Raw genomic sequence first — 16,673 nt, forward strand, 5'->3', positions numbered from 1 at the left:
TTATTAAGAATGTATGAAATCAAAGTAGGTCAAGGTAGTAATGTTATATATACTTTATTTAACAAAAATTAAAAAAAAAAAAACAGGGTGTAACTTATCTGTTTTGTTTAAAAAAAATGAAAGCAATTCCACTGAATTGGAATTTCGTCTTTAAGTACTTAGGTTGGTAAACATAAGGCACAGATGTCATTTTCACTTCAGAAGGCACAGTGTGTGCTAATTGCAAGGCAGAGCACATTACATGAGACACAACACAGCATAACAAAACAACACACAATATGTACAAAAGAAGTAAAAGCAGTTCATTGTCTTTATCGTGTTTTTTTTTCTATAATGATGGAGAAATAAGAAAAGATCATTAAACAAGGGCCAATTCTCCATTTCATTTCAGACTTCAGCACTGCTGTACACTTTCTGCTCCAGGCTTCAAGTCTTCAGTCAGCAGATGAGGACAGTGAGGGCAAGGTGTGCTTGTCCTGACTTGTGGGCAGGGTTTCAGGGAAATTGTAGGCCTCATACTAAAGCCTGAGATCCTTTGTAATGTAACAATAGTTTAGGAACATGGAACGTGTCTGACGCTGAAAATCAAGACTTATGATTGGTGGATGAGAGCAGCAAGGGGGAGGAAGAGCCATCCAGACTGGACATGGGGACAGTGACATATCCGTTTAGTAAGGTGGGGAACTGCAGACACAAGAGAACAATACAGTCAAATGATATTTCTCTGTTTTGCAGGATGCAACATGACATTAAAAGACATACAAATACATACATGCATAAATATAAAATACATGGTGTCTAGTACATTTCCTTCATAAATAAGATCATGTTCATAATTAAATGTTTCTGATCATGTCTATGCACAATTTGCGCTCAATAACATGAACATTTCGAGGAGCAAATACTGATTATCTATGATTAATGAAAAATGTAAGATGACATGTCAGAAAAATGAGGAAATTAAAGCCTGGGTCCACCCCCCCTCACACACAAAAACACACAGAGGTCTGACTTCACATGATCTTTTCTCTGCCTTCTTTGAAAAAAGATATGTTTTTCACTGTTAATCATCCTTCCTACCCACTGATTCAACAGTGATATATTTGGCTCAGTTACAAGGCACTTAGAAGTTTCACTGCTGTAACTTTTTACAGGTTATCTAATTAGCCAATCAGTTAAATGTTTTTGGACATACTTTTATCATAAAGTTTGTCACGTATGCAACACTAAAAACAGAACACCTATTTCTTTTTGATCTTCTATCTACCGTCTCATCTGGCCTCTGCGGTACAATTTTTGACTTTCAGTATGTGGTGTTTGTCATATTTTGGTCAGTGAGGGGCTGTTGGCTAATGGAGAAGTGGCGGGCGAGCATCAGGGTCAGGTTCCGGTGGAGTTTCCTGTTGTGCTGAGTGTTCGTGTTCATCTCCAACAGTCACCTTCACGAGTCAGGCGCAGGAGGAAATGAAAAAGGAGTCAGGCTGTCGGGGATTGGTGTGTTTGCCGAGCGGTTTGGGGGGAGGGATTGGGGGGCATAAATAAGGAACAGCTTTAAAACCTGTTCGGCCCATTCAGGCAGACTCCCCTGGGCTTGAACAGGAAGTGGCCACCGGATTTCCCCCTCCCCCTCCCTCCCAGCCCCTCCTCTTTCTGTCTCCTTTTCTCCTCTTCTCTCTCCTACTCTCTGTAACCACCACTAAATTCATGGGCCATATTTGTGGATGACTCTGGATCTGGTGTGTAAAACCACAAAGCAAAGGAAAATACAAACAATGAAAGACATCAATATAGTGTCAAAAACACGACTAAACAGTCGGACGCGACAAATGGATTCACCTAGGGGCATAAATGTATAATTGTTGTTATAATTGTAAAAAAAAAAAAGATGGCCATAATCGAAGCCATGCGTGAACAGAGGACGCTAAACAGAAGACAGTGAAGAGAACGTTATCACATCTTTCCAGATAGACACAGAGAGGCTTTTACCTGGAAGAGGGGAGCGTGGCCCTGCAAATGGCCGGGGCTCAGGGGCCCCACAGGACTCAGGCTGTTCCAGAGCTGGAGACCTGACAGCAGGGGGCTTGGGCTCAGCAGGAGCCCAGATGGCGTCTGCAGAAAGAGAGGCTCGCATGTCACATATGCGTCATGCTTCAAGCTGCTGCTTTTCATATAAGTGCAGCACAGCTGTGTCAATATGTTGCCATGATATGTTTCCATGACTGTCAATATGAGCCTTTACAAAAATTACATGATTAACAGATTTGTTGGCTGTGTCATGAGCCTTTTGGAATCAACAAAAAAAATTATCAGAGAATAGTCCAATTAATCTTGAACACACATTTGTTTACATCCCTGAAAATATCCCTGAAATGTGCAGTGAATGGTGTCATTTTGTAAAATCACTAACATTCTCTGACTTAAGTTAGCAGCTGAGTTGAGGTGTGGATATAGTCTGATGTCATCTGTGCAACATATCAGTGTGAGCCATGCCTGAGTCAGTTGGTAACAGTTGTGATTAGGGTGATGTTAAGAGGAATGTGAATCAAACAAAACGTTGCCTCAAATTTCATTTTGGGGGACAAATACAGAAACTCAGTGTGGCTTGTCTTTAGATGCTAACTAAATTGTTCAGAGTTAGAAACATAGTAACAATTTTGCCTTGGTGCAGTGTAATTAAACAATTAAGTATAGCATTATATTTATAGGAGGTGTGGCTATTAAATAATGATATTACTGCTGTAATTGAATAGTGATGAAGAACAATCATTATGATCATAACTATAACTACTATATACTTATAATAATAGTCTCATAGTTACACCTTGTATCGCTTGCATCTCATCTTGAAGGGGTGCACAGTGTTTAAGTTCATGTACAACCACATAATTTAGGTTATACGGATAATAAGCACTTACACTCTACAGGATAGTTACAATGTAATACGAGCCACGTTTTAAATTAGTTTTTAAATCCAATTGTTACCACAAGCTCATTATAATTTGGCATCAATGAAGCTCTACAGGACAGCAACTCAGTCTAGTGCTGCCGTGTGGCCTGATGATGTGAACCCACCTGTGCTGTGAAGAGTGCTGGGGTGAGGGAGCCGGACGGCAGTGCAGGGCTGTTCAGGGCAATAGAACCGAGGTCACTTCCTGTCAGCACCACGGAAGGGTTGGCGATCTCCAGGCCTTTGGGCTTTTTGCTCCTGGACGCGGAGCCGGACGCCTGGTGGCTTCTCCTGTCTGAGGTCAGGGCACTCTCCCTGCTTCCTGAGGATAAGTTCAGCGGCTGCACGTCCTGCTCGGAGTCCTCAGCCTTGGGGCTCCTCCAGGCCTGAGCGGAGTGGGACGGTCGCCACGGAGAGCGGCGAGGACGACCGGGGTGACCGCTTCGAGGGCCTGGAGGAGAGAGATGACTCGGAAGAGGAAGGACGGCGCGAGGAGTGGAGGGCGTCGCTCTTCTCGGCAGCCTGGGCGACAAACTGTATAACGCTCTGGGCCTCCTCGCGGGGGTCCCCGCGCCTCTGTTGGATGGCCTGCAGAAGCTGCGACTGGCTGTGCAGAGAGCTGAATGACAAGCTGGGGTACAGGCCCGAACGGAAGTACTCATGGTAGCACGCCTGCACTTGAAGTGCCGCCGATATGGCAGGGTCCTGGGACTCCTCATCATCATCGTCGTCCTCCACCTCCTCCTTTACCCGAGCCTCCATCTCCTGGACCTCATCTTTGGTGACCACTACCGTGCTGAAATCTTGACCCATTTCTACAGCTTGGGGATCCAACTTGAGAATGTCCGGAAATGACACAAACTTGTAAACGAATTTCTGTCCAATCACCTTTCTGATGATATTCTAAAGAAAAGAAAGACAGTATATGTGTCAGAGCACTGTTGATATTCATTGCAACAAATGTTTTTTCAGTAACAATTATCCATAAATAAGGATCTGCTCCTTTATAGCATTAGAATATTTTAAAGCTTAGCCCAAACTGCAACCCAACATTTATCATGCCTCTGTGAACGCCTCTAGTCTTAGCCATGACTGACCTTATCATAATAGAAGCAATGACTGACCTTATCGTAATAGAAGCAATGACTGACCTTATCATAATAGTAGCGGAGAGCTCTGCTCAGCTTGTCGTAGTTCATATTGGTCTTGTTCTTTCGAAGACCCCATAACCTGGCTACCTCCTCGGATTTGAGCAGTTTGAACTCGCCATCGTTGGAGGTCCAGCAGATAAGGTGCTTGTGACTCTGGTCCAGCAGCAGCTGCAGTAGGAACTGCCACAGTGTTATGGCACTCTCCATACCTGCACACACAAACACAACAGTGTGATGGCACTCTCCATACCTGCACACACAAACACAACAGTGTGATGGCACTCTCCATATCTGCACACACTAACACAACAGTGCGATGGCACTCTCCATACCTCCACACACACACACACACACACAACAGGATGCCCCGATATCTTTAGTCATTGTCATTCAGACTGACTGATTCAGGTCATAGAAGTCATAGTCACACTAGGATCACATAACGAATACGTAGATCATTATTTGATGGGGAGAGCTATGGGAGAGCTATGGGGAGAGCTATGGGAGAGCTATGGGAGAGCTATGGGGAGAGCTATGGCGCAAGTGGCTGCAGTGGCTGTACTGCACTCAGGTCCAAGTGCACGCAGGGACCTGGGTTTGAGTCTGGCCCGTAGTAATTTCCTGATCTCATCCTTTCTCTCTCTCCCATTCGCTTTCTGTCATTCTTCGCTGTCCTATCTGAATACAGGCAAAAAGCCCAAAATATACTTATATATATTACAAAATATGTTATTTGATGTTAGTCTACAATTATGGTGCTAGGTCATTGCTTGATTAAAATTGATATCTCTCATGACATGACCAACAAGTTAAGACTACTGTGGAAACAATCAGCAGCGCCATCAGTAAAGTCACAAAAAGCAAGATGTCTGTTTGCAACATGAAATGGTGAGATTGAGTGTGCTTTGAGTGTAAGAGGGAATGATCAGAGTTGAATGCAGGACCATATGAGGGCAGCCAGAGAGCATAGTCGCCACTGCACTGAACATAACAAAGACAATGTCAATCCTGATAATGCTGTGGTTGCAGTGAAAGACTCCAGATGAACATCGATTTAGAGTCTGTGAACTGAGGGATTCACCACCTACGAAATCTGTGCAAGGTGATCTAATGACCACAAAACCTGAAATACTGGTTTAATCATTGTAATACTATCACACTCAGCTGACATCACTGATAGTGACAATAACGAGAGCACAATTTTACCCAAACTTGCTCTCAAACACACACATACACCACACACACACACACACACAAACAACAAAACCTCCTTAGTACTTCTTGTACCTCCTTAGTACTTTTATTAAGTATGCAACATTTTTCTTCATGCAGTGAGCTTTTTACAGAGCTTTCGATTTATACATACCTTATTCCAGGTATGAAGACATTCATAAACCTGTCACAGAAATATATCATGATGCTAGTAAAATGAGCAGTGTGAATGTACATTTTATTCTACAAGTCACATACCCTTTGCGTAGCTACTTACACATGTACTAAGTAGGTACAGTGACACAAGTGGTGTGGTGATCTGGAATAAATTACCTTTGGAAATTAAGAGTATGCACAACTATCATTGTTTCAGGAAAAGGGTAAAATCCTGGCTCATGGATCATTTAAATCCCTAGTGGCACTAACATGTATTCCTCCATGTGAGTTGTTGTCTGTTGGTGTTGTCTATGTATGCACATTGGACTTTAATACAGATAGGAAGGGTTAGGGAAGATTCTTTTATATGTTTTAGCCCCTCATAGTCTATTTTTATGATGTTTAATTCTTTTGTTTTATGTGGATATATGTCCTGTCTTGTAACATCAGGGACCATGATGGAAATAAGTGCTTGCACTTTGTCATGTTTTTGTTCTATCCCTTGGATATGTCTTTATTCCAAAATAAATCAAATCAAAAACAAGCACAGTGTGAATATGTGACACTATTCTTTAAGATTTCCTGAGATAGTTGTATTATTCCCATAAAATCCCATACCATTAATTCAGTTTGCTGCAGTTGTGTGTGTACTTCTGTGGCAAAACAGTTTGATGCGGTGTGGCACAGGAAGTCAAATGAAGGCTAAGGGCAAAAGTATGTGGCGGTTCAGCCCAGGCCTGGCTCCACAGGAAGTGGGGCAGGCCAAGACCAGCCGGGTCCTCTAATGGAGGAATTTGGACATCAAACCCAGGACATTCTGGTGAAACTGCCACCCAAAGTTAAGTACTGTACCTCACAAAAATGAGGTAGGCTACAGCCAAAGATGCTGAGTCTCACAGCTCTGCTCCTCACAGGCTCCAAAGAGGAAAATGCTGCACAGGATGTGTTTTGATTGCCAGACCCCCACCCAGACCTCATTCCCAAAAAACACACAAACACACACCAATGACATCTTCATGTTACAGCGCCACCTTGACTTTTCCGGGCATGACATGAGGCTACAAAACTGTCAGATTCAGGACTTCCTTCAATTCTGTTTTCAAGGACGTTTCTGTAGCATGTGAGGTGACAAAACCTAATAGGCAACTACACTTAAAACACTCCTGAACTAAAAGTAGCCCTACTATTTATTTTACATGTTCACGCAAACACTTTCAACTAGCCTACATCCCCATTTTTCATTACATTTTTACTTGTCTTCCAATTGGAAATTTTGTTGACATGCTTCATAGAAGCTAAACAATGCCGCACAGTTTCGAGAGCGGAAACTCCTAATGCAATTAAGTGCTGTGTGCAGACATCGCCGTACCAGTGGCTGTGTCTTCTTTTGCACTGTAAGTGGAAAATTCGGTGCAGCATCCCTTACAAGCGAAGTAACCACTTCTGAACGCTTGTAAAAAGGCTGATCCAATTTAAACTTCTCTTTGTCTCTCACATTTACCCTCTCTTTCTTTTGTTCTCCCCTCTCTCGCTTTGTGTGTATCACACACATACACAAACACTTACATAGAAGACGGCAATCTCTACACTTTATTTCTACATATTCTTTAATAGTTGTCTGTTACCTATTTCAAACCGGAAGTCCAGTACCCTAACTAGGATCTCTATTGGTGCTTCATTACTCCCAGTTGCAGACTTAGAGAAGCATTTAAAATAACTGATTCAACATCACCAGCCTCTCAAAAACATTCGCCACACACGAGCCACAATTAAATCCAAATATGACATAGTAAACTATCGAATAAAGATACACAGGGTATGATTAAAAATAGTTGTTAACCTACTCAAAATGAAAGATCGCCAAATCATTCATAAATTCACATACCCCTCGATGAAATGTGTTGATTAATTCCTGATGGTTTCTAAACAAAATCTTGAACGATGATTTCTTTTTCCATACTGTCTGTCGCAGGACACTTTCTTCAACTGTAATGAGATCCTGATTTTTTCTTTCTTTTTGAGCAGGAAGTTGGAAGAAGCAGTCAGAGAGTCGGATCACTTCCTCTCCTGCAGTATTCCCCAATCGCTTTATCGGGTATGTAAATAGAGATATCCTCCCTTTGCTTCACCGTGCTTACCGATGGCCAACATTGCTTTGCTCTATTATAACACATATGGCAAGTTTGGAACTACATGTCGACGCACAGTAGATCTCACTGACGTCACCACGTTTCTCTTCAGCACCACTTGGGGGTGCTAACAGACGGTAAGGTAGGCCTTCGTCTTTTCCATCAATTTATTTCTCCCAGCAAATCTATCAGCTTCGATTGTAATTTGAAAAAATAAATGTGAAACCTTTTGAACAATAGAAGTCCATTGGGGAAATCAGATACATCTTCCCTTTTTATCATTTTCAAATCATTTGTATCACCGGTGGCCTTATAGTGAAAACGCGTAAATATGGACTTGGAACTTTTGAGTTCAAAGATTCTGTTTGGGAACAAATTTAAATCTGGCTTATCAGTATTTAGATAACCTCATACTGCGCTGCGTAACCTCAGGCAAGGATGCGCACCCTCTCAAACACAAACACATACGCTCGCGCGCGCGCACGCACTTGGATAGCCTATGTTACGCTTTGATGCATCTGCAAGACAAACAAAGTATAGAGGTGTGGACTGGCTGGTCATCTCTGATTGGTCATCTGGGACATTGCTCTAGTATGTATTGCATTGGATAGTCTTTATCAGCATCAGAAGAAGCTTACTATCTGGACCAGAATGCCTCGTATTACTGTACATATTAGGGATGAATGGTTGATGGTGCCATGCAGAGACACCACATGTACCATACAGTGGTTGGGACTCGAGGCTTTGAAACGCTATGTGAAGAACAAGCCAGATAATGGGGGATTTATGTCGCCTAAAGACATTAATTTTGTTGTAAGGAGGTGTCAAGGCCTTGGGCTGTTGGATTCCGATGATACTATTGAGGATGTTCTTGAGGATAATGACTTTGTGGAACTTGGTAAGGTACATGCATTTGGAACATTTTGGTATAAAATGAAATATTGTTTTACTGTGGAAACAATATGTCAAGTCGTTTTACTTTATGTAAAGTTATGGTTCATAAAAACTGAACGTCATCATCATATAGGCCTAATTGGGTTCCACTTCTGATTCACTCTGAATGATGTACCTATTTCATGCCACTAGTTAATGCAGGGGTGGGCAAACTGCGGCCCGCGGGCCGGATTCGGCCCGCCAAGCACTTTCATCCGGCCCGCTGAGCATTTCATTTGGTTATCAGGCTGCTCGCTATTTTTTTCCTGCGATATAGACGACGTTGGTTAGCTTTACTGCAAACTGCTTTTCACTCTCCTTAGAGAACGTTTACAATGTCAATGTCAAAACATCATGTTAAATAGAGATAACATCATGTTAAACTAACTCTTAGTTATTTCCTTTGCAGCATATCTAACGTGAACATGCGATCCATTTAATTGGGAACGCGTCTGCACTCACGAGAGGGAGAGAGAGCCGCAGGTTCCAGCTGGCTTGTCATTGTTGATAATTGATATCTCCTTCTTATAAGAAACTTTTAAAAGGAAATCATGAAGGCAGCAGTTGTTCCCACTACTGACCATTTAAAAAGTGTGAGAGGGCCATACCGTACCAGGCAGAAGATCATTGAAAAATAAACGTGAATTAAAACGACTGTCTTAAAGCGACATTGCACAATTTATACATTTGTTAAACAGCATAAAATTATCAGTATTTTTAAGCAATTAATATTTTAAAAGAAATATTTTGTCATACTAAATTATAGGCTATAAAAGGGGGTTGTTGTGCGGCCTGCCGGCCAATTTTCAAAACCCAGTGTGGCCCTTGTTGAGCCAAAAAGTTTGCCCACCCCTGAGTTAATGGCAAGCTGCAAACTCTCAGGTGTTAAGATTTTGAGGTTTTATTTTAAAGAATCTTGGGTTTTATGATTGTGTATTTGTGCTACACAGAAGAGCAAAGTTCAGCCAGCACCAGGAGTTATCACTGACATGAATACACAATTTTCAGTTTTACTCAAACCAATCATTTCACATTTAAAAGTGTTCTGTTCCTTTGAAAACATTATTTTTTTAAAAAACAATTAAAATGCTTTCAACGTGGTCATGTGTAAGTAACATTATAATGTGGGGAATCTCTCTACAGCCATTGAAGGAGAATCTATGTCCCCTGACTTCATCCAGTGCCAGCCAGGAGTATCGCACTTGTATCCTTGTTGGGCGTTAAAGTATATAGAAAAAAAAGACATGTTCTGGACCAAGAAAAACAGTTTTACATGGGTTAAAAGTTGCTAATTATTGTTTTTGATGACTGATGGTTTTCTATGATTGTAACACATACTGAAATGCACTTAGGCTATACAGTATATACATGTTACTATGAATATGAAGTCATATGTCGATGAAGTCATACGGGTGGCCTACTGGTTAGCGCGTCGGACTTGTAACCGGAGGGTTGCCGGTTCGAACCCGACCAGTAGGAAGCGGCTGAAGTGCCCCGAGCACCACTGTTGTTGCAGGCAGCTCACTGCGCCGGGATTAGTGTGTGCTTCACCTCACTGTGTGTTCACTGTGTGCTGAGTGTGTTTCACTAATTCACGGATTGGGATAAATGCAGAGACCAAATTTCCCTCACAGGATCAAAAGAGTTTATTTATTTAGAAATTATTTTTTTTCCCCATTTGATTTCTTTCCTGTGCCTTCGGATATCGTTTTGTTTTCTTTAAGCATACCTGACAGAACAGCTGTGTACAGAGAACCTGATGATGTGAGTATGAATTGAGAATGTGAGAATTCAGCGTATGGCTTTGAATTTTAATGGGACTGAATACGTGAATGTGATTGAATAAGTGTTAATTGTTGGAATGTTTTTTTTTTATTTCTTTATAGTACTTAGCCCTTGATGGTAACAGCCTAACCTCTACAGATCTAGTTAATTTGGGGAAGGGTCTCTACAAGATCAAGGTAAAGATCTTGCTGTTTGATCCATTTAACAGTTCATTTCTTATGTTTTCTTACTTAGTTGCTGGTTGTCCTTGTCTAATTTGCTACCTCTTTAATTCACACAGTTGACCAAGGAGGCAGAACAAAAAGTTGTGCAAGCAAGAGAGCTATTGGACACAATTGTGAAGGAGAACAGAAGTAGGTGCCCCTCTCCCCCATATTCAGACATAATAGACTTAAGTGAAGTAAATACATCAAAGATATAATGAACAGTGCATCTGGAAATAAATCTGACATGTTTTTTTTGTCTTCAGTTGTGTATGGAATAACAACTGGTTTTGGGAAATTTGCACGCACTGTCATCCCTGTGCCCAAACTTAAGTACATTCTAATAAAGTATATCTTTCAATGATTTCAAGATGTACAGAATGTGTAGAATTATTCACTTTTTTAACACACACCATTCTTTCATTTATAGAGAACTCCAAGAAAATCTTGTGAGATCACACTCTGCTGGTATGTTAATCTTGAATTTCCCCTTGGGGATCAATAAAGTATCTATCTATCTATCTATCTATCTATCTATCTATCTATCTATCTATCTAATCATGTCACCCAGCTGCTGTTTGTTAAGTGTGTCATTTGTACTTTGGATGTACGTATGTCAGTTACTCTACAGAATGATTAACTGTTTGATATTGGTAACATGCATTTTCATACGATCTCTTTCTTAAATCAAAAGTAACTGTTATTATGAAGGACCTGAAGAACTGCTTTACATGACATTAGGTGTGGGGAGTCCTCTAAGTCCAGAAAGGACACGCATGTTGCTTGCTCTCAGAATCAATGTCCTGGCAAAAGGGTACAGCGGCATCTCCCTGGAAACTCTCCATGCAATGGTTCAGGCTTTCAACGGTGAGTACAACCTAAGATCCCAAAATGAAATGGGGCTTTCAAGGACTATTTTTCCTGTCATGCATTTACAACTATGGCATCTAACATCTCACTTTTGTTCCAGCATCTTGCCTGTCGTTTGTTCCCGAAAAGGGTACAGTTGGTGCAAGTGGAGATCTGGCTCCTCTCTCCCATTTGGCATTAGGCCTCATGGGAGAGGGGAAGATGTGGTCTCCCAAAAGTGGATGGGCTGATGCTAAATATGTAAGTGCAAAAACATATCAATAGTGTCATAATATCAATATTTTTGTGTGTATACTGCCAAAATATATTTATCAGTGTAGACAGCTTGTCTTTAGGTCGTGATACTAGATGCTTACATACAACTTGGAACATGGAATAAAACTGTACAAACTAATTAGTGTGAAAATTACTTGTGCAGTCTACTGTATGATTAAAGTGTACCAAGATGGAAATTAAGAGAGATCAGATTACACTGAATGATGGGGAAATGAATATTGGTAAAGTCAAATGTTGAGATACCTTCCAGAAGGTATATAGGCCATTATTAAGATGCTTCAAATTCTTCTTAAAACTTTAATCCTGTGTTTGAACACCTACCCCAGGTACTTGAGGCTCATGGACTGAAGCCTGTATCACTGAAGCCAAAAGAGGTATGTTGATATTTCACTATCTCATCTTCTGCATATTAAACTCATTTTACTCAACAAAACAAAGTTCTATCCGATCCAACTGTTTTAAATTTTGCATGCAAGACTAATGAAAATCTAAAGCTACAGTACTAGCACAATAGCAGACCAGGGCACTTTTCTGTATGGGAAATGTTTCTTCCCTTCACATAGGGTTTAGCTCTCATCAACGGGACCCAGATGATCACTTCCCTTGGGGCAGAGGCTGTGGAGAGGGCAGAGGCTATTGCCAGACAGGCGGACATCATTGCTGCTCTCACACTGGAGGTTTTGAAAGGAACCACCAAGGCCTTTGATAGTGGTGAGCATAAACCTCTTTTAAATGTCATGTGTTAAAAAATGATTCTTTTACATCGCTGCAAGTGCTATAGAAGAAGAATCTCTCATATACACTGAGTGCATGACTCCTTTTTGACCAATCTCTTATGCCAGACATCCATAAGCTGCGTCCCCATCCAGGACAAACTCAGGTGGCGCTGCATTTCCGCTCTCTCCTGGACTCTGACCACCATCCCTCTGAAATTGCAGGTAGGCCAGGGAGTGGAGGACAGAGGAATCTGTATCTGTATTTCTGCGTCATGTTGTAAAATGCGACTTTATTCTCTCCTAGAGTCTCATCGATTCTGTGACAGGGTCCAGGATGCATACACTATGCGTTGTTGTCCACAGGTAATTTATTATGGAATACTGTACTGTATGGTGTTTTCCAGTAACACCATTTAACAGTTATTATACTTTTTCCCCCAGGTTCATGGTGTTGTTAATGACACAATTGACTTTGCCAAGAACATTATCAACACAGAAATCAACAGTGCTACAGACAACCCTGTATCCTTTCCATATCACATTTGGATGTCCCATATGGATGCATAGATGTACAGTACACGCACAGCATTATATTAAAATTTACCGGAGTTTAAGTAAGGGATAACGGCCGCCAAGGTGTCCCGTCATACAGAATTAATGGACGAGGTGGAGGAGTTTCCATTAATTCTGTATAATGGGACACCTTGAAGGCGCTTATCCACCCAGTTGCCCCCATGGGCGGATTATGAACTTTTGGGCCCCTGGGCCCAGATGTGTTAAGGGCCCCCACTAATTGTAGTATATGTGGGAGGGGGGGGTTTGTGGGTCCTCCCCCAGAATTTTTAAATTTGTTTGATGTGATTTCCTGTATTCTGGTGCATTTTGGGGATGGCCAATACTAAATTCAATCAGATTCATAGCCTCCATCCTGATTTGTTGATATTGAGGCAATGATTCCATGCAAAGGCTTGGGCTTTAGGGCCCCCTGACCCCTTGGGCCCCTGGGCCTGGGCCCCGTAGGCCCGTGCAGTAATCCATCCCTGGTTGCCCCTATAGGCAATAGTCATATGCCTCTGCCTCTAGCATGCAAAGGAAACAAGCGGTTCAGTCAGAAAATAAGCCAACTTGTTCAGTAATCCTTTCTTTGGTCCTGACAGTAAGAATGGTGGGCAGTTAGCTTGTTTATAGCCAATCAGAAGAGTGAGAGTATTTCTTCTCTCTGGGTGATAAATTGAAATTTACTGGATTGTAAGTGCTATGTATCCATACCAGTGTTTCAGTTCTCCACTTTCTGCTTACAATTTTCTTATTAGAACTATTTCAGATGGTATTTTCTGAGAGAGGAGAGACCATCTCTGGTGGGAATTTCCATGGAGAATATCCAGCAAAGGTAAACAATCATTCGCACTCAAAGAGGCCATTAATGCAATGCACTTACATGTTTTAGGCTAATTCACATTAATGAGCTGTCATGGCCTCCGTTCTTGAAGGCGCTGGACTACTTGGCCATTGGCATTCATGAACTGGCCTCAATCAGCGAGCGAAGGATCGAGCGCTTGTGTAACCCCTCACTCAGCGAGCTCCCTGCCTTCCTGGTCAGCGAGGGGGGCCTGAACTCAGGGTTCATGATTGCACATTGCACTGCTGCGTCCCTCGGTCAGTCGCCAATCATTAGCAGTCACCTCAGCATCACAACACTTTTATGACACAGTGGAAAGAGCCTGCTCAAGTGTTCCCTTCCATCCCCCCACCCTCCCCACAGTGTCAGAGAACAAGGTCCTGTGTCACCCGTCGTCTGTGGACTCGTTGTCAACGAGCGCTGCCACGGAGGACCACGTGTCCATGGGGGGCTGGGCCGCCAGGAAAGCCCTGCGGGTGGTGGAGAACGTGGAGCAAGGTATCTTCAGGGTTCGACAAGAGTCACATATCTGATTAATCATGTGCAAGGTATCTTCAGGGGGTTACACTTTACTTGACAGTGTCGACATAAGAGAGACATGACACTCTCATGAATGTGTCATAAATGTTTATGACATAACGCTTCTGTTATTAAGTGACATTCGGTTTTGTCATAACAAGTTAGGATTAGGGTTAGAGGTTAGGATTAGGGTTAGGGTTCATGTGTCATGACAGTGTCATGTCACTCTTATGTCGATACTGTCAAGTAAAGTGTTACCATTCAGGGTTCGACAAGTGTCACATATCTGATCAATCATGTGCAAATGGAATAAAGATGACTCACACAATATGGTCACAGCTTGCATAAGCACAAACGACACACCGTGAGCCGGTTTCCCAAACATGGATTAGAAGAGTGAAAATCTTGATTGACAAAACCTTTTAGTCTGGGTCCAGGCTCAATCCATGTATGGGAAACCCAGATAGTAAGAACAGCAAGAATATGTTTAAATGAATAGCATTCTACGCTGAAAAATGACTAGTCCGAGTCTAAACCAGTCAGTCAGTCAGAGTCAGACCCAGTCCTATGTTCTGCTCTGAAAGTCTTTTCTGCTTTGTAGTTCTTGCCATTGAGTTACTTGCAGCCTGCCAGGGTATTGAGTTCCTACGCCCCCTGCGAACTACAACACCATTGGAGAGGGTGTACGACCTTGTGCGTAGCAAAGTCAAGTAAGTCAAACAGTGGTCCCCAGCAATTGAAAAGGACATATCCTGGAGTATTGCCCAACAGGGTTAATGGCTAACTCATTCTGCTCGCTGTATGCTTCTTTTTCCTCTTGTCTTCCATGTTTTCAGGCCATGGATGAAAGACAGATTCATGGCTCCTGACATTGAGGCTACCCACCGGCTCCTGCTTGATCAGAAGGCAATGTTCACTATGATATCTGTCATAAAGTGTAGTTTAAACAGAGTGAAAGCATCAGTGATGCCACTTCTTCTTGTGACTTTACATTAGATTTATTCAATCATATGAAATAATGTAAATAAAATGTGTGAATGTAGAAAAATAGTGAACATGTTTAACATTTGTTCAATCTCTCTCACTAGGTATGGCAAATTGCTAAGCCTTACATTGACAAATATCACATGGAGCACTTCCCAGAGTCTCGCCCCAGCTCACCAACAGCCTTCTCCTTGGAATCCCCAGCATCCCCGAGGAAGCGAGTCCGTCTCGAGTGACGGGATATTTGCCAGGCTTCTTTTCAATACAATTTCTATACTATGGAACTGAAAGATGCAAAATTGTTATACGTGGTATATGAAAAGTGTTGATAGAATATGGTTGGAATATGTTTTTACAATGTTATTTTACAATGTTAATTATATTTTGATTAGGCTAATCATATTACTAATTTGCCTTAGTCAGAGGGTATTCTGTTAATTAAAAATATATTAAAGGTATCTAATAAAGTTTTTTTTTTGCTACTGGGCTCCCCTGCAGTTGTGGTGTAATTGTATTTTACACAACTGTTGTAAATACCAGTCATGGCTTGCACCCTTCCCCTTGGACACAGTATATGTGGATAGGTTTACAAACTGGTCAAGATGAAGCCTGAAGAGCCGTGTCATCTGACAAGGTAGTGTGACACAATGTCATACAAATAGTGGGCAATTGCACAATTGCAGTAAGGCAATTTGTGATTCTCTGGGTCAGGGGAGAATGAAGCTGCAAGGCTGGTTCTGTGTAGGCAATTTGTGATTCTCTGGGTCAGGGGAGATTCTCTGGGTCATGGGGCACATTATTAGGCTTTTAAATCAATACAGCCATAACAATTTATATAAAAATACTTAACAGATGTTTACTTTAGCTCAATTACCAATGATATAACAATGAAATCGTTTATGGTTAATATTCGCCATTTACCCCTGTGAGTTCACATAAAAAAGGGTTAAAAATAGAAACAAGATTTTTGATCATTATTAGTACTTAACTTAATCAGAACAGGTGAAAGTGCTTGAAAACATAAAAATTTTGTAACTTTGTGTGGGGATAGCAGGTGCAGAAAGACAACATTCCCGCACACAGACACCTACACTCAGACACACATTTACTGTACACACAGAGATGCACGGATACATAGACACACACACACACATAGACACACACACACACAGTAGGCCCAGTTAGGAGGACACAGTTAAGGTACGGTAGCTAGCTACAATTATTACACTCAGGTAATAAGAGGCGGAGGTGGGGGGGTATCGTCTGCAGTCATTAAAAATAAGTTATTTTTTATGTTCTTCACAGAAAATGAGCCAAGGCCAATAACTTTGAGTTAGAATAAATAATAAATAGCATAATTTGTCTTTTAGCCAACATTGAAAATGGGCGCCAC

The 16,673-nt window shown here is 41.7% G+C and overlaps 2 protein-coding genes across 3 annotated transcripts; one reads left to right on the forward strand and one right to left on the reverse strand.

Annotated features, from left to right (window-relative positions):
• Window positions 1-83: 83 nt before the first annotated feature.
• Window positions 84-5,173, reverse strand: LOC125304034 (ETS domain-containing protein Elk-3-like). The gene is given in 5 exon segments (XM_048258093.1): window positions 84-684; window positions 1,987-2,109; window positions 3,073-3,327; window positions 3,329-3,850; window positions 4,099-5,173. Coding segments are annotated over 5 exon segments (1,206 nt in total). The 5' UTR covers window positions 4,306-5,173; the 3' UTR covers window positions 84-585.
• Window positions 5,174-8,202: 3,029 nt separating this feature from the next.
• hal (histidine ammonia-lyase) lies at window positions 8,203-15,767 on the forward strand. 2 transcript variants are annotated; one of them, XM_048258089.1, is made up of 20 exons: window positions 8,203-8,493; window positions 9,672-9,732; window positions 10,265-10,292; window positions 10,415-10,489; window positions 10,594-10,666; window positions 10,783-10,849; window positions 10,947-10,984; window positions 11,258-11,383; window positions 11,487-11,626; window positions 11,989-12,036; window positions 12,226-12,373; window positions 12,505-12,600; window positions 12,683-12,741; window positions 12,820-12,900; window positions 13,703-13,768; window positions 13,869-14,034; window positions 14,141-14,275; window positions 14,898-15,006; window positions 15,133-15,202; window positions 15,385-15,767. In XM_048258089.1, exons 1-20 carry the CDS (start codon window positions 8,247-8,249, stop codon window positions 15,514-15,516), a joined length of 1,965 nt encoding a protein of 654 aa, XP_048114046.1. In that variant the 5' UTR covers window positions 8,203-8,246; the 3' UTR covers window positions 15,517-15,767. The 2 variants fall into 2 exon arrangements, with proteins under 2 accessions (XP_048114046.1, XP_048114047.1); XM_048258090.1 differs by lacking the exon at window positions 8,203-8,493 and having other exon boundaries at window positions 9,701-9,732; window positions 10,270-10,292.
• The last annotated feature ends 906 nt before the right edge of the window (window positions 15,768-16,673 follow it).

This window comes from Alosa alosa, chromosome 11 (assembly GCF_017589495.1).
Source record: "Alosa alosa isolate M-15738 ecotype Scorff River chromosome 11, AALO_Geno_1.1, whole genome shotgun sequence".
NCBI lineage: Eukaryota > Metazoa > Chordata > Actinopteri > Clupeiformes > Clupeidae > Alosa > Alosa alosa.